Below are 17,268 nucleotides of genomic sequence, written 5' to 3'. Positions count from 1 at the left end.
AATTCCATCAATACCGCATTTTTTTTAGAATTCATCAAACTTGATTTTAATTAATAAGAATAGATCTTAGGACTTGCTATGTACTAGCATCCTATGGAATATTTGAGTTCAAAAATGTGGCCAAGAAATTTCAAGATACACCTTTCCACTAAAAAAAGTATTATTTTATTCTTAAAAAATAGTGATAAACATCAGTGCCAAAGTTTGGTGCAACATCATCTGCTTCATTTACTCAGTAAATAAGATTAAAAAATTAAAAAAAATCTTTTACAAAATCTAGATAGAAAAAGGTGTATTTGCAATCTATGCCACCACTCCATGGTGAAACTAGCTTCCACTTGTAACAATTCTCTTAGAATCTCTAGCAAAAGTTATCCCACAAATTTCCACGGATATACCAATTCATTTACATAGATCCAATACTTACACACATACATCTACAAAGAGTAGAAAATTATTAGTAGCCATAGACATATTTTTTGAACAAATAATACTAGGCAATAACTATGTAGAGAAGGGCCTCGCCTCTCCCAAAAGATCAAACCAATAGAGCAAATCTCTAGATTACAATCCTCTCCAAACAACTCACCATGGATGATATGATGAAGTTGGCAATAAACTCTAGCTCCTTGATAGTATGTTACAACATAGAGACATCAATCTTCTTTATCTACTAAAAGCACATAATCAAAAATATATAGCACCGCAATCACAACACACACAAATTAGACAAGATGGCATTGCATCTACATATCAGCTTGTATTAGGAAATAATCATATGGAATAGTTGGCCAATAAGTAAATGGATAGAGAAGTAGAAGAGATTCTAGTACACATGGAATGAGAATGCAAAGAACAATTCCCAGATATTTCTGGATAGAGTTCATAAAGACTAGCTATGATTACTCCATGGTAGAAAGGTAAAGGACAACAATAATTAACCTTATTCTTGTCAAGATCAATGATCCTTATACGGCTAATGAAAATTGACTATGGATTTACATCCATCATGGAATGTACCTTGATGCTTTATTTTAACCTAAAAGGAGATTTCAATGTCAAGATAATTGCCTTCCAAGCAACAGATCCAGATTTGGCCCTTGGCAAATGCATTGAGCGGCCTCATTTACAATGAGCATATTTTTTTGTTGCAACTATAATGGTGATGGATGGATCAATGGATAAGTACAATTTTGTTGTGATGTTGATGATCCTGAAGAAGATGATAACACCAATAATAGATTATTAAGAAAATATGAACATTCAAGCTTTTATAGGAATTATTATTTTTATATTTTTATATAATTAATTTTTTAAACTTCTTTCATATGATATCAGAATGAGATTTTTAACAATTCTCAATGAATACTAAAAAGATTTCAATTAAGTTATTATTGCTTTTACTTATAGATTGTACAAAGATTTGTACATTAATTTGTTCCTTTTAATTTACGTCATAAGTTGCAATATGCTATTAAATTGTTATTATGTTAATAAAATAGTCATATATAAAATCACTCCTTATAATATCATTATTACAAAAATTATATATTCATAGCTATATGTAATCATCCAATAAAAAGACCAAAATTTAGATTTATGTAACAAACTAACCTTGTATAATTCATCCAATGTAATTTCTTGATAGTGAGAATATTTTTGGACTCACCTTTAAAATAAAAAAGTCATCAATAAGGTTTAAAGTAATGATAGTAAATTGAACATGAATCATTGAAGAAAATATGTACATGACTTAACACATACATGTCTAATTCCAATCACCAATTCCTTGATTCTTTCATTTCACACAAGCAACTTTCATCTTTGTATATGCTATTTGTTGCTTCACACATACAAAAACAAACCACCTTTTGAAAATTCAAATTTTTTTATTCATGATCCACTTAATAGTTACTTTTAATCTTGATTTAAGATTCATAGTTACTTTTAATAGTTACTAAAAGTAACTATTAATCTTAAACCAAGATTGATATTTAAATGTTTTACTTCTCATATATCATTGACTTCAATAGAAAAATCAATCTTAAGGGAACCACGGATAAGAATCAAGAGTCGACATTTTTTTTGGAAGTCACGTAATTACTCCAGGGTTTTCAGAAGCTTTTGAAACAGAAAACCATTGATGCCACTAGAGCTCTTTGAATCTCTTGAAATAAATGAAGCATATTCTAGAATCTTTAACCAGCATATCTTTCATTAGTATCCCAGACACTGAACAGACAAAGAAGCCAAACACAAAGAAGAAATACAGCTCTTGAACCTACAACCTCCTAACTACCGTCTAAAAGAGTGAACTAGATAATGCTAGTTTCCATGCCTTGTTGACTTGACCAGCTTATCTGCTCTCTGGGACTTTGTAGGACCTAAAGAAGAACCTACACTCAATCGTATAAGACTTCTGGAAGCTAGCATGGCTTCTGGAAGCAAGCACTGAGAAGACCTTGCATACAACGCCTTTGCGGCATCTACAGCAGCAGCTTTGAGCGCCGGAGTACTTGCAGGGGCCATGAGGCAGTGTCCGAGAACCTTGAAAATAGGACGGAGCACCTCTATCTCAAGGGACACACGAGGCCCATCAGTAGAGTCATCTTGATAGTCGAATTCCCAGACTGCATCGCGATCGTTTTCACGAGAGTCTAGAACGTTGCTCAAAGATGGCTCTGCACAATTGGGGGCAACGATGTGATGGTGAGGGTTGTCGATCACTTGGGTCCAAACAGAATGGTCGGTTTGCAACAAATTTGCTTCAACGTCAACCATGAGGTGATGAGGTTCAACATCCATCAAGTCAACGATGAACATGCTCTCATTTTGAAGTACTTTGAGCAGAATTTCGTACCTACCACTACTAAGAACTTAGTAGAAATCACCCAAAATCTCCTTGGTATCACAAAACCGTGACAAATATCAATGACTCGAATTGATTGAAAATGTCTCGGATGAAATCATGAGGTAAAGTAGAGCATGAGGTCACGTTTTGTCGTACCAGCAACATCCCATCTTCCAGGCCGGTTAGACCTCCTTAGAAGAGGCGGATCAGCAGGCTCCTGCTCCACAGTGAGAGCTTCGCCAATAGTTAATGCAACACCTAGAGAGCAAGATCCACTCCCTCCTCGCGTCTGGTTCAGAGAAGGAGGTGGTGGCAGTGCCGACTTAGCTAAGGTTTCTACTTCGTTGCTCCAACCGCATCCCTTCACTGCCCAGCTGCCATATTGAGAAAATATTTGAGATTAGGCACTATATGTCAGAAACAGTGAATGTACAACAAACACATGAAAAAAACTATTTAAGGTACATGAGATGGCAGATGAATTCCAACACCTTCTCGCATAATGACACAGATCAAGCTTCGCTTTTGATGGCATCATAGAGATCCGCTTGCAAAACAGCTCAAGGGCAACTCCTATGATCACCGCCCGTTTCGTGCTCCTCACTGCACTTTGTGGCTCAAGTGCTGGTGAAACAATTTCGACGTGCTGGGAACATACATTAAACCATGTGCACCAAAATTAAATCCTTCATTCAAACTTGTGTCCGATGATCAAGGTACTTCTAAAGGAACAAAAGATGCTGTGCTGAATCAAGAACGGTGACGATAATGAAGCTATTAATGAGACATCAGGTTGGAAACAAAACAGGAGATTATAGATGTTTCTGTACATGGAAGCTGGCAACAAATATGAAATATTGTTGGCTATGGAGGACTCACAGGTTGAGGAGAACCAACTATATGACGCGGAGAGTGGTAAAGGCTGGCATGCCCAAGGTCAGGAATGTTGATCATCACTGGCCTTCCCCCTCGTGCCTTACATTCAGCAGTGTACAATGCTAGCAAGACCGCCTCAAAACCTGCCATGATGTCAAAATTAGAACTTGGACCCACCAAACTAAGACAAACTAGGATATACACATGTCAAAAACAAAGACCTAAAGCAAAAGCAAGGCAATGCACTAGGACTCTAAAGCCTTGTAATCAGTAAACACAGCACCACGTGCTTGTTCAAACAGCAGCATATTGAAAAATAATAATAACAACAATAACAACAATAATAACAACAATAATAGTCATAAAACATTGACCTAAGTCACTTCGTTAAAATTCAACTAATTAAATCAGTGCAGCAGTATAGATATACCAGCAAAATAATTTATGAATTACTCTACAAAAAGTTATATTTCCAGTATGTAGCAATACGCATAAACTCCTCAGAGCTATAAAGCAAAAACCAACATCGCAAAACAAAAGGTGTCGAATACAATAAAAAAGGATCCTTTCAAGCCTTTCGCATCCTACACTTAAGGGTTCAATTCAGCTCCAAGTACTTACATAAATGTACCTGCTAGGGGCTCGTCTGGATTAGTGGTGACGCGAGGCAGGTACACCCCACATAGAATCGGAACGAATCGAAGCACCACAAGTTGTAACTCCGGATCTTGCGTTTGGTAGGTGTCGAATAGCCATTGACACACCAGATCACTTCCCTGCAACGACACCAAAAGAACGTTACCAAGGTTCAAGTACGGGTATGGCTTACCGTAATATTCAGATGCTTTATTGATTCCTTACCGAGACTGAACTCCATTAACCGCATCTAATTTTTCGTAGACCGTGTCACTCATCATCAAACATCAGTGCCCCGCGACTAACCTTCCCAGATGTCGGTTGCAATAACAGTCTGGAAATTTTGTCCGCCACGTTGTCATCATCGAGCAATTTTCTTGCAGGTTGCTCAGATTCCTGGAGAACCCACATGTTGATACAATGCGAGTAAAAATCATAAACCTCCTCACTTACAAATACACAATCGTCTTGATGACATAAGAAAGCACGTTCTCCAATGGATAGAATACACCATCGTTTCCCATTTGAAAACGCAGAACAGAATGCCGCTAATATCAAAAAGCAAATAATGCAAAACCTCGAATAATACCTTACGGCTCGTCAAGGAACCTCAGGAAACCTAGGTCAGAGAAAAAAAAATATTTACGAAAAATCTTTCAGCAACCTCGAAAACCCAACAAGGTGCAGCAAGAGCATTTCGTAACGGGATCCGAGCAATCGAAAAGCTCTGAACAACAAAGTCCAACCCAACGAACGTACCTGGAGAGCATTGTAAGAATCGAAAGCACCCAACACGCGGTTGAGTACTCGAATGCGCTCCCGCGCCTTCGCCACATCCCCATTTTGCTTCATTGAAAATTCGCTCGGCATAGCTTCCCAACCTATACCTTCAATCCAAAACACATACAATCGCAGAAATAGAATCTTCCCACAATCAAAACCCAACACCCGAAAAAAAAAAAAAAAAAAAAAACACCGAGTTGTTCGTCAGGTTCTCAACAATATCCTGGAAACGGGTCGACCGAGGAAACAGGTGAGATATGACCCGGCTCCTTCGGTGGCTCCGACATGGAGTCAATCATGTGCAACGCCCATGCTTCCGTCTGCCAGAACCTAGAGAGGCAGAGACTACATTAAGGCGGGTATCAATCTACCCATCACCCAGAAATTGTCTCCGATGCATATGTTTATCGGCAAACAGGTTATTCCTGAATCTAACTGTACCACTAATTCCAATGTCAGGAAATGTTTGATATTTGCTCAACATTGTTTTCTGTTGGGTTTCCACATTTCAGTGCGAATTCCGTAGTATAGGAATCGACCATCAGCGACTGCATACCGCGGAGAAATGAGTTCTACACCATCGCATCCAAGGGAAAGATAAGAGGTGTGATTTATTTCTAAGTGTATAGAGGTAATTCATCACACGCACTTAAGAATTGAGTTTGGCAAACACTGGGGCATACGCCGTTCGATACAATGTTAATAAGCTCAAAATAGAAATTTTAATAGTTTCAGCCAAGAGTATGTAGAAGTACGTATTTAATGTTCATTTGGATTCACATGTTTCTAACTTCCAGGATAAAGTGACGATAGAAACAACTGATTTTGGAAAGAAAAGGAGGTTGAAAACGAAGTTTGTCAATCAGAAGATGCGACTACACAAAAAAATCATGCTGCCAAAACTGATGCAGCAGATTTGGTACCACTTTATATAAGACAATCCAAAGGAACAGCTGCATTGAATGTAGTTGATTGCTACAAACATCATGAACTAACAAGCACGTTACTTTCCTGAGTGATCTAGCTGCTGCATTCTCTGCTATGCCGAATCTAATTGGTACTTTTCGCACCGTTTCAAGGCATCTAAACACCAGCTCCACCACAAACTCACACAAATGTGAGGCTTCACAATTTAAATAGATAGCTTGTTGTTCTGGCATAGAATTGTGCACAAAAATTCCATGAGAACAAAAAACTACCAACAGACACAGAATGAAAGCCGGAATTATCTGCATCAAGCGGGTAGCAGAAAGTCGTAACATTCCAAATATTGAAAACATAGCAGACGCTGCAGTGAGAAATAGGCTTAAGAATCCAGAAAAAGGTTGTTCCTGGTCCCACAAAACCGGACATTAGTTGTGCACATTGTCCTGCTTGCTTCCGTTGCTACAGATGACGTGGACTCGAGAATCTTAGTGTCAGCTGGGCCCATATGTAGGAGCAGTGAAACGATGTGCATCTGCGAAATCCCGAAGCACACGTTTCAGCATGCGGCCACCGTCTCCCTGAAGATAACCACCTCCACTTGCCCGGCCTCCATTACTCAATGACGTTTTGGACTTGTATACGTCACCAGCCGCAGCCTCCATAGCTTTGAGCCATGTAGGCACCAGTGTCTCGACCTCTCCAGGTTTTAAGTACTCAGATGGCAAAGCTTGAACCTGGATTGTAGAACGAGAATTTGGTAAGTATTTGAGCACAACAGACCCTATCTTCAGGAAAAGTTGTCGAAAGTACTAATCGTATGCATACAATTAGAAAGGTGCTTCAAACTAAAGAAATTTGTACTCTTTCACATCAATCACGTAAAACTCGAAGGAAAAGACCTATTTTGACCGAACTCACGCCCTTAAAAAAAACTTAAGATAGAGCAGTTTAAGAAGAAGAGAAGATGATAACAGCCAAGTTGAAGTAATACTAACCGCAGATACTAGCCAGCCTTGTAAAGTTAACGAATTTAGAGGAGACTGGCTGTCTACGTTTCCACTGAAATAACACAAAGCTGAAATTTGCTGAAGTATGGTAGTTGCCTTGTGAACCTGCGTAAAGTTTCCAAACATTTGATTCAGATAATTACAGCTTAATTATAATCATTGGAAACTATCAATTTGTAGGTGTTCTGAATAGGTGATAAAACACAGGGCTCGCTGAGACTCACCCTCGTCATTGCGGAAACTCCAAGTAATGCATATATCATGCCTGAAACAACATTTTCACCGCATTGTACACACATTCTAGTGACAGCAGCCAAAAGTGATCCATCCGAAGAAACACCTCTAAGGGATGTGACTGCTGACAATGCAACTTCCAAGAAGTCTGTTCAGGGACAAAGGTATCGGTTAGTTCCTAAATTCGTAACCCAGGACACGAAAAGAATACAAAAGATAATATTTAAAAACAGAATTCCTTCGAGTATCTATAATCACCACATGTCCTGGTAATCGAGGGTCCTTGGTGGCAACAACTTAATACTAAGCCTACAGGTCAAAGAGACGCACTAGACATATAGGACATGGCAGCCAAAGCTGCCCCTCGATGCATTGCTGTACAGCAGATAGAAGCACGGTTGAATGAAATTTCCAGGAGAGTATCTGCAGCGGCTACAACTTCCTGTATGCATACAATCATATTAAGGCTAAAAAATAAATCCAAGTAGGCGTGCCATCAACAGTACACTTTTTTAGTTTTATTCACAATTCAACACATAGAGTATCATCTGTACTTGAGGACCAGCCAAAAAAATACTGCAGTGATTTCTTGTTTCAGAATTCCTCATGCAAAGACTCACAAAATGCGAACTTCAGTGTGATAAATATGACAGATAGTTGTAGATATGCCAGAAAGAGTGATTCAGGAAAGCTCATTACATGAGGACAGCTGCGCACAAATGTTGATAATAAACCAAAGTAAGCCTCGGCAAGCTCGGGTTCCTGATCGCATGAATACGATGTAGTCATTGCAGCCATAGCTTCAGAGGACGTCAAAACAAGTAATGTCTCCACAATAAGAGCCCCATGTTCTTTTTCCTGACCAAACTCCTCCACAGCTATCCCAGCTGTAATTTGCCATTTACATTCCCAGCGGGTATTAAGGTTAGGACATTAAAGACGAATACAGAATGAAAATGTAGCAAAAATCCATGTTAACCTGAAAGCAATAGTAGATGTATCAGCAATCCCCCCCCCCCAAATTGAGTATAGGTCCATATTTTCAAGCATATGATGAAGTAATGGAACCCCTACTAAGATTTTGTCGGGTTTCATAAGAACAAACTACAAAGATGGTCGCACCTGTTTTTAAGAAGCACACGTGCGATTGGAATGATAGAAAATCATTGGACATGGCTGCCATGATATTAGGAAGCAAAGAAGAAAATAGCCGACCTGCATTTTCACCGTAAAACTAGTTTACGACCAAGAGGCCAAGCAGAACAAGTGACATACTATTATCTGTTCTTCGTGAGCAACCAAACTATCAGGGCACACAGCAAGAGAAACTTCCTTTCAATACATGCACGCCGAACTGAGACGATCAGCTTAACAGCCAGAAAGAAAACAGAGCTTGCCAAACTGAAGTTCGTTTACTTAGAACCCAAACAACCGGAAAGAAAACGAAATACTCACAATAACTAATTAAGCAAGAACAAACCAATCGAACCTGATGCTTGAATAGCCTGTGAAAGAGACTTGCAAGTTGCAGAAGCCAAACTAGAGTCTTCCATGTGACGGGAAGCAAGCAGTCGCTCAAATAAGGGCCAGAAATGTGCTATAATTCTCAAAATTGGCTCATCACCATTGGCTGGTAAAGAAAGAGCTGCTGTCAACTGACCTATTCTGTAACGACACAAAAATGTCCAGTGAAACAATGTAAAGGTATACCAAAATGTATTAAAAGTTCAAAATTTCATATTCGGATCCTCAAAAACTAATCCTCAAAGTCTTCATTTATCTGCTTTAGTGTATCACGTAGACTTCTCGAGTGACTCATCCCCAGTTACACTTACGTGACTCCAACATTTAAGTCAAATAAACTTCCTAAAAATATTTTTACTTCATAGTAGCAACACCAGAAATATTAAAATATGCTGTTGTAGATTACATCATGCACTATCCAAAACATTTCGAGACATTCAAAAGAGAACAGCACAGAACATTTTTTGAAGGTCAAGTCTTTACCTATGAACAGCCCTGATGCCAGCTTCTAAAGCAGCCGAATATGCTGTTGAATGAAGTCTGAGTGAACCCTCACTGTCTGAACTCAACTGCAAACATTCATTTTGATAGTACCATATCCAAATAATCAAAAAACTTTCTCTAGGTACGGCAATCCACAAAGTCGCTCAATAACCAATTCCTCACACTGAAATCACTAAAGAAGCTTCGAAAATCTAAGACGTATTTGCAAGCCAAATCCCAGAACTCGCCTTGCTGCAGCAAAGATTTGAAAGATACAATCAATTCCCTCTAACTCGTAGATAAGCACAATTCCGGAGCTCATTTTGATGGAACCATATCACGTTTGATAACAAATATTCAAGATAATACAACATTGGAAATAAAATCATACCAATGCTTCGATTGCATCATGGCTGGGTTTCAGCAACCGCTCTAGAGCAGCGTTCAAATCAGCTACACTTGTCAGGGAAGACAATACTCGGCCAATCGCACACATTACATCTTCCTCTTCCTCAAGAGACAATGGCACAGCATGCAGCTCCTGAAGTGAAACAAGATTGATGTTGGAATCAACTAGGAATAATCACATCCACAGATCATCTCCAACAGAAAACCACGTTGCCCTGACATCTCAAAAATATAAATATATATATTTATATATATGAGACTTGTGAAAGAAAATTAAGGGTAAATTTATTTTAATTTGTTTTAAACTTTATACCATGTATTGTTATTTCAGTTTTTAGTTTTAAAAAGTAAATAATACTAAAAAAAAGAAGGCATGGATGAGCAACTACCTCGCCAATACGTAGTAGCCCAGCAATGTTGGATGATTCATGTGAAAGACTGGGCAAATCTTCACAAACTTTCCGCAAAGCAGCAGCACAAGAACTTACTGCTACTGGAACCGTCAAACCGCTTGCCAAAAATGCCCTGCACATAGTGCACACACACCTGTCAAAAAGGGACTGCATGTGGTGGAATACTTATACAACACGAAAACCACTGCTATTAGATTAACAACCCTTATTATCAAAGAAAAATTACAAGTGCCTATGAAACTATACCAGACTTCAGCTGCAGCACAATGACTTTATTTGCTGAGAGTTAGACCATGTCAAAATCAATGAGCACTGCCCAGGGCTACATGTTGCTTTTCATAATGAAGACAAGATTGAAAGGAAAACAACAATTCAAAACATACAATGATTTGTGCTATATTACTTACAATAGAGGCGTGACAACAGTAGGAAAGCTTTGTAACCACCCAGAATACGATCCAACAACTTCGGCAGCTGACTTTTGGACCTGAACGACATCAAACCAAAGGGTTGTACAACTCAGCAATTGAGCTTTTCAAAAATAAACAGCCGATCGTCCAAACTCCGCAGAACTCACAAAAGCTCAAACATAAAGGGAGAACAAAGAAAACATTCGCTTGATAAGAAAACAATCAAGAAATATTTTCATATCAAAATAAAGTAATACAAGGGCTTCGAGTGCATTAAACTTATCCAGATACACAGTAGAGAATCTGACCACATACATTTATGGAAATAACAGGCATGCATCCATCATCTAAAATTCTAAGCCTAAACAAGTTTAATTTGTTTAAAAAAATCTCAAAATGGTTTAAAAGAAAGTACCAAGTGCAACAAGTTTGGATCAATCTGGGAAGACCTGGACTGAAGAACAATAATTAGGTGCATTACAGGCCTGATGTCCGAAAGTTGTCCTTCTGACAACACCACCTCTGATGCCTGTACAACAGTGACAGAAAAAGTGTCATGCAGCAACCACATCAAGGAAGATATCAAAACAAGACAGGGTTCACCTTCTAATGCATCAAAATATGCCAAAGATAATATTTGGCCCTTAAATCCAAAACCAGGTGGTTGTCGGTGGTGGACCATGTGTAATGCAAAGAGGCGTGCTTCCACTGATCGCCAAGGTGTTGAAGTCTCAAATTGAGACCATGTCTCAGCTCCACTAAGTAACTGCAAGCACAGGACCAACTTCCACAGTCAAAATATTCCCAGGAATTCCTCACAGAAAAAATTCAGCAACCAAAGTCGACACATATAAGGAGGGTACATAAATACGACAGACTTCGTTAGCCTCCATGGACCTCTACAAAAACGAATATAGAATTAATAACTGTTCAAAGCAGCTACGCCCTACTAATCAAAGAAACTACAAAAGACTTCACATTCAGTTCTTGAAGGAAACGGGCTAACGACCGTTAACGTGAAGGGAAATACATCACTTCACACATCCCAAACTCAGATTCAATGAATTGTTACAACACACCAGATATTGAAAAGCAGGGGGAATTCGATTCACACCAATGCAAGGAATTGATTTGGCCCCAATAAGCGGCAAATATCAACAAGGGGTTCGTCTAGATTCTTTCGAAATAGAGCAAGACCATCAGGAAGTCCACTAGCACGATCAAGGTCATCTTCAGCATAACCACCCTCTCCGAGCTGATCTGGCACCTATAGAACCAAAAAATACATCTTAAATGTATCGAATAAATCATTTTCAATCGCTAAAAGCTGGATCTAAGGAACTCGATGTTTGCGGGCACTAAAACTTTCTTGAACGCTTCATAGGATTAAACCAGATACTTCTCATGAATTCATACCAATACCAACTTTATACACTTATCTACTCACCTGAGCCCTTGCAATCAGGGCCTCGAGAAGGGCACTGTACACAGGTGTAAACATTTGGACCGCTGCGGTAGTATCCGCAGAGGAGAGCAAAAATTCAGCAAGTGCGCACCTTCACAATTCAAAGTGCCCCATACCAGTATCAGAAATCGTAAAACAAGTTTCAAAAAATAGTTCAGCATTCATTGACGCCCGTCCACAGTAAAAGACTTACGCTTGAGCAAAAGCGTTGATGCATTCTCTCCGAATATAAAATCGGTCTAAGACATAAAAATGTTTAGTAGTAGAATAAAAACATAATAGGAGCGAAAAAAAAGTTAATTTACCAAAACTGAAGAGTAGATTCCGCAATCTCCCAGTCACAACTTGGAAATGAGACACATCTAGATGCACAGAAATGTCAGATCAACGAACAACACCACAAGGAAAGTACAACGAGTCTGCAAGCATACCCAAGTCGTTCATGGTGACATCAATTGTAACGCAGTTATTCGGCATGTAAAAAATAATGAAGTTGCTGAATTCTATGGCAAAAAAATTCGGCAAAAGCTGAGCATTCATGCAATGACGCTAGCCCCAAAACAATCTCAGCACAAAAAGAGAAATAGGAAATGATTTAGATAACTAACACACCGCAAAAGAGAATCAGCCAAATCCAAAGCTTCTCTGCTCCCTTGCGCAATCAATGCTGGAGCCTGCAAACAAATTCATTAACGCTGACTGGGCTGCGCGACAGTAACACTTGACAAGGTGACAGCTTCCATGACTTTCTCAGTGAAAAAATTGATTGTTCAGCATTTGAATCCATGATTTGTAGCACACAGAGGCATCTCTAATATTTGTATACATATCCATCTTACACGACTAGTACAATAATTGATACTCAAGGAGGTTAAGATACATTGATGGACAGAGAGAAAAGGCGATGCACGATTCTGTACCGCCTGGCCCAGCTCTGCCATAAGATTAGCCAAACCACTAACAACATTTTCTTCACGCGCAGCCAGGGCTGGCATTAAAAGCACATCCTTCACATCAAGCATCCGCGGAAGCAATACTTGAGGTAAACCCTGCACAGGTCAGGAGGAAAGGACTTACTGGCAGTCTATCTATTAGAGCACAAACGAAAATATGACCAAAGCCTTATAAACCTCAAGAATGTAGAGGACCTTAGTATAAGTGGATACTGAATAGTGTTTCACCACTGATGAAATCGTCTAAAACTAAGCATCACCATTAACAGAAAAAAAAAAAAAAAAAAAAAAAAAAAAAAAATACCTCATGACGACTGACAAGTTCTGTAAGCACCTCCACTGCCAATTCAAACGAGCTTGGGTCCTGAACAATATCCAATATTTATAAAACTTGCAAGGACATACTATGCTTAATTATATGAAATACACTACTCTACAGATTGGATATCTAAGCTTGCACAAATACACAACTTCTGCGTTATTATAAACAGCCATGATTCCTTCTATGATCAAATTCAGCAGGTTCAAAGTTGGAATATCGTAGAAAAATCTAGAGGAAAATATGCGAAGCAGCCGCTACCTGCAAGGAACCGTACACAAACCCCAAGAGTGGATGACTAGGTATAGCGCTTTGAGGAATTTCCAAGAAGCATCCAAGACGCACCTGTATAATAGAAAATGTACCCATGAACAAAATTTCAATCAAAAAAAATTCGTCCCAATATACTTGTCAAGCGCACGATTGTTGGCTAAAAGACTCGAAAAATTATTCAAGATCCCAAGCTAAGATGAGGATGATACTAGAAAAATTTACGCGAGCGAAGAAGTGTAGGCGGCTTTGGTCCAACTAAGCCAAAATGTTAGTTGTCGGTTTCTTTAGAAAGAAGAAACTCTCGTACCCAGCTAAGAAGGCAACGAAGGACCTTAGACCGCCTATTGTGCTTATCTAAGCCTTCATTGGCGCTTTGCTGAAGAAGAAACTCAAGCACCGCACCTGTGTGAGAAAGAATCTGCCAGAACATATACAAAATGGGGAAGTAAGATAATTGAAAAGTAATAACCCTGCAATTTACTTAACCTTCTCATGAGCTTAGACAGAATCAAAGCGTAGTAACATGTCAACATGGAAATAACGATCGACAAATCACTGTGAGTCATAGTAAGGGCCCACAAAAACAACCAAGAAAAACCCAGTGAGAGATAGCATATGAAAACTATTCCAATCCTGAAAATGCTTACTGTCAGCATCAGAGAGAACACGCCTTGTCAATCATAAACTCCATCAAAAACCTATTTCAGACAATGGACGGATTAGTAATTCAGGTATACTTACTTCTCTAGAAAACTGCGTCCTTCTACCAGGATCAACACTGGAAAGCAAGGATTGATCCTCGAGAGCCTCCTCAGGTAGGACTGTGAGAAGCTCCAACACTGCATTGCTACCAGTGCCTTGACCCTGCAGCTCGTTCAGGCTTGCAAATAATTGTTCAACTGGCTTCCTCGCCTCAGTTGCACGTAACACTAGGGCTGATAGGGCGACACATATCTGGGTCAAAAGCTGCCCACAACAACAACGAATTGAAGTCTTTCATCCCTGTCCAGCTGTCTTATAGAGTGCTGTCTTGCTGTCCTCGATAAACCCAAGTAAGCAGCAAGCAGGAAAGCAGGATGACGATTCACTTGTAAGACAACAAAATGTACCTCACTGAAACTTATCACCTTCTATTGTGCATAGACACACGGGCTTGGAAGATAAAAGAACTGCTGGTAATACATGTCCTAAAGCACAAATGATTCATCTCTTGACTTATTTAATTGTGGAAGGCAAAAGACATACACCTGAGAAGGCCCATTACTAAACTTCTTGGCAGATACGAGCAATGCGTTTTGCAAAGCAGCCCGCCCTTCTCGAGATAGATTTCCAAAATCGCACTGTATCTGTGAGAAATATGAATTGATGGCAAGTGCAAGAAGCCATGGTAAGTATATCGCAGTAGTTCAGACTAATTCTCAAGCTATAAATCTGTAACAGCTATCAAATATCTCCAGAGTATTAATGAACTCCGAAGTATAAAACTCTAAGATCAATGCCTACTCCGCAACAAGGACAGAGGGCAAATATTGAAAAATAACAGCCCTGCTTGATCATCAACCATAGAGAGCGCAAAAATTAAGTTGGGCGTAGACATGCCTCCAATCCGTGCTCATTATTAAAATAGTGAGCATAATAGAATATATGAATGCGCTTTGCTAGAGTCCCTAAACCGTCTCCCAAATGCTGACCTAAATAAGTCCACTTTGTCGAATGCAACAAAACTGAAACACATTTTTTGCTCAAGATCGGCATTAACAGAAAGAAAAGAACATGGTGGCACGGGTGCATCCCACACAGTTCAAACTCACAAAATGCTATGTATGCATTGAGTAACATATTTTAGATTGAGCAGAATAGGGTAGAAGAGAAAGAAAGTGATACAAACCTTTCGTTTGAGGACTTGGCCAGCAAAGAGCTCGACCTCAAAATCAATCGTTGGAGACGAATCCATGGCCAAAATCGTAGTAGCCACTTCCCAAGCAGCATCCGTGTTCTGAAATTGCACCAGCCATTGATTTGCAGCAACACGATTGACTGATTGTGTGTCGTGATTCAGTATGTGAACGGCCTGAGCCACTTGTACCTGTAATGATTCCATATCTATATTCACTCCTATGACGCTAGAGCTAGCTAGCGCATTCCGTTCACCCCTCAGGTCATTTGACCGTTTGAAGCACTCAAGATTAAGCATTGATCCATCACCATCCGAGAATGCAATTGCACGAGATTACTCAGCGAGCTCACAAAATCCCATTCCTTGGCGTAAATCCTTCAAGTCTTCTAGGATAGAGTCCAAAACCATTCTCCCCTCGCAATCTTCTCCAACAACCGAATCAACAAATTGATATCTAAATATCCGCTTCGTTATAACCTGGGAGATCACTCACCTACCTTCACTCTCAACCGGCAGCTGCCACTCCCCTGCAAAAAAAAAAAAAAAAAAAAAAAAAAAAAGGGGGGGGGACCCCTAAAATCCTCTACACAACGGTTCTACCGCCAGAGTATATTGGCACTGTTGACACAATTCCCCTCATGTGCACAACCATTTAAACTTCCCCTCCCCCTCCTTTGACTCCTGCCAGTGACCTTCACCGCATCCGGAACCAAACACAACAGTTACGTTGCCCTCACCGACAGCTCAACTACAGGGACGCTGCATCCAGACAGAAGCAAAGGAAGCATCACACTCCAAATCAAGAATTCGAGCGGACGTGGATCACGCTCGAGGGCCGCAACAAGTGGGGTGAGTGATGGAACGGAACCGCTAGCTTTCCGTGGCAAGGCGGCCGAGGCACCCGGTGCAACACGGCGGAAGGGCTACAACGCAAAAAAGGCCCGGCGCCAGCAGATTCGAGAGAGCAATATGAATGAGCAGCGTCCGATGCCGCGCAGGGGGGGGGGGGGATGAATGAATTGGTGCACACAGGAATTGACTCCGCCCGCCTCCCGCGCCGCTTCTTACTCCTCCCCCCGCCTTGAATGACCCCATGCCACCATGTCCATGCATGCCTAAGCGTCATCGCATCCCATCCATGGACCCCGTCATCTGCCGCCATCCTTGGGGATGGTATTCATCCACGATAACGGGTTAAGAAAAGTCTACGCGGGATTTGATAACGGTGGAGGACCTGTGACGATAAGTCCATGACTTTCCAGGTGCCCGCGGGGTCGGGCAGAATAGAAAGTTTTGCTCTCTCTCTTGTTGCAGGGGAGAGAGAAGACCCTGTCCCCGAACCTCTCTCTGGATCCCAGTTGGCAGCTGGGCTTAGGTCACGTCCCCCGGCGTCTTCATTGCCCCCACATGCGTTGTCAGCTAGTCAGGAGCTCCACATCACCCACTCACTCCCCCCCCACTGCTTCTGCTTCATTCGTCCTGGCCTTTATCGGTTGCGTTCATTCGATACATTCATCCATGGTGATCTTCCATTGGTCTCATGTTTTCATTCATCCGACTCATTGTCATGGACCCTCGATCCCAAATTTTCTATAACCACCCGCTCAACACAAAGATGATGAAGTTTTGGATAATTTCGAAGTTGTTTGGATTTTGGGGTTTGGGATAGATTCAGTGTTCACGAGTATCAATTTCTACAATTTCCATATTAGGCACGCTCTACGGTGGGATGTGTGCCTTTTGTTTCTATTTTGCAAATTTGGTTTTTTGAAGTTTTGTAAATAGTTTTAAAAATATTCTATATACAAG

The 17,268-nt window shown here is 40.3% G+C and overlaps 2 protein-coding genes across 2 annotated transcripts; both read right to left on the bottom strand.

The window, feature by feature from the left end:
- Window positions 1-2,164: 2,164 nt before the first annotated feature.
- Window positions 2,165-5,598, bottom strand: LOC112287549 (uncharacterized). The gene is made up of 7 exons (XM_024530624.3): window positions 5,123-5,598; window positions 4,670-4,759; window positions 4,359-4,503; window positions 3,731-3,870; window positions 3,343-3,497; window positions 3,008-3,225; window positions 2,165-2,681 (listed from the first exon to the last, which is right to left on the bottom strand). Exons 1-7 carry the CDS (start codon window positions 5,231-5,233, stop codon window positions 2,326-2,328), a joined length of 1,215 nt encoding a protein of 404 aa, XP_024386392.1. The 5' UTR covers window positions 5,234-5,598; the 3' UTR covers window positions 2,165-2,325.
- Window positions 5,599-6,022: 424 nt separating this feature from the next.
- On the bottom strand, window positions 6,023-16,386 carry LOC112287548 (transportin MOS14). Its single transcript, XM_024530623.3, has 24 exons — window positions 15,451-16,386; window positions 14,810-14,908; window positions 14,304-14,528; window positions 13,870-13,980; window positions 13,551-13,634; window positions 13,275-13,334; window positions 12,938-13,066; window positions 12,630-12,691; window positions 12,323-12,379; window positions 12,000-12,108; window positions 11,667-11,819; window positions 11,232-11,318; window positions 10,968-11,081; window positions 10,550-10,629; window positions 10,119-10,254; window positions 9,713-9,862; window positions 9,322-9,407; window positions 8,804-8,979; window positions 8,437-8,529; window positions 8,014-8,201; window positions 7,645-7,756; window positions 7,305-7,462; window positions 7,069-7,185; window positions 6,023-6,807 (listed from the first exon to the last, which is right to left on the bottom strand). Exons 1-24 carry the CDS (start codon window positions 15,754-15,756, stop codon window positions 6,565-6,567), a joined length of 3,135 nt encoding a protein of 1,044 aa, XP_024386391.1. The 5' UTR covers window positions 15,757-16,386; the 3' UTR covers window positions 6,023-6,564.
- Window positions 16,387-17,268: the final 882 nt, after the last annotated feature.

This window comes from Physcomitrium patens, chromosome 10 (assembly GCF_059467195.1).
Source record: "Physcomitrium patens ecotype Gransden chromosome 10, ASM5946719v1, whole genome shotgun sequence".
Classification (NCBI taxonomy): domain Eukaryota; kingdom Viridiplantae; phylum Streptophyta; class Bryopsida; order Funariales; family Funariaceae; genus Physcomitrium; species Physcomitrium patens.
This window is presented reverse-complemented; position numbering and strand designations above follow the sequence as displayed.

Bases quoted from the DNA above. Each gene is read 5' to 3' on its own strand.
- LOC112287549 (XM_024530624.3), bottom strand. From the start codon at position 5,233: ATGCCGAGCGAATTTTCAATGAAGCAAAATGGGGATGTGGCGAAGGCG. The intron at 3,871-4,358 runs GTACATTTATGT...ACATCATGGCAG, and splicing joins TCCAGACGAGCCCCTAGCAG to GTTTTGAGGCGGTCTTGCTA. The intron at 3,226-3,342 runs GTGTTGGAATTC...TCAATATGGCAG, and splicing joins CTGTGTCATTATGCGAGAAG to CTGGGCAGTGAAGGGATGCG.
- LOC112287548 (XM_024530623.3), bottom strand. From the start codon at position 15,756: ATGCTTAATCTTGAGTGCTTCAAACGGTCAAATGACCTGAGGGGTGAA. The intron at 12,380-12,629 runs GTGTGTTAGTTA...CTGTGCATCTAG, and splicing joins TTGGCTGATTCTCTTTTGCG to ATGTGTCTCATTTCCAAGTT. The intron at 8,980-9,321 runs GTAAAGACTTGA...GTGTCGTTACAG, and splicing joins GGCATCAGGGCTGTTCATAG to AATAGGTCAGTTGACAGCAG.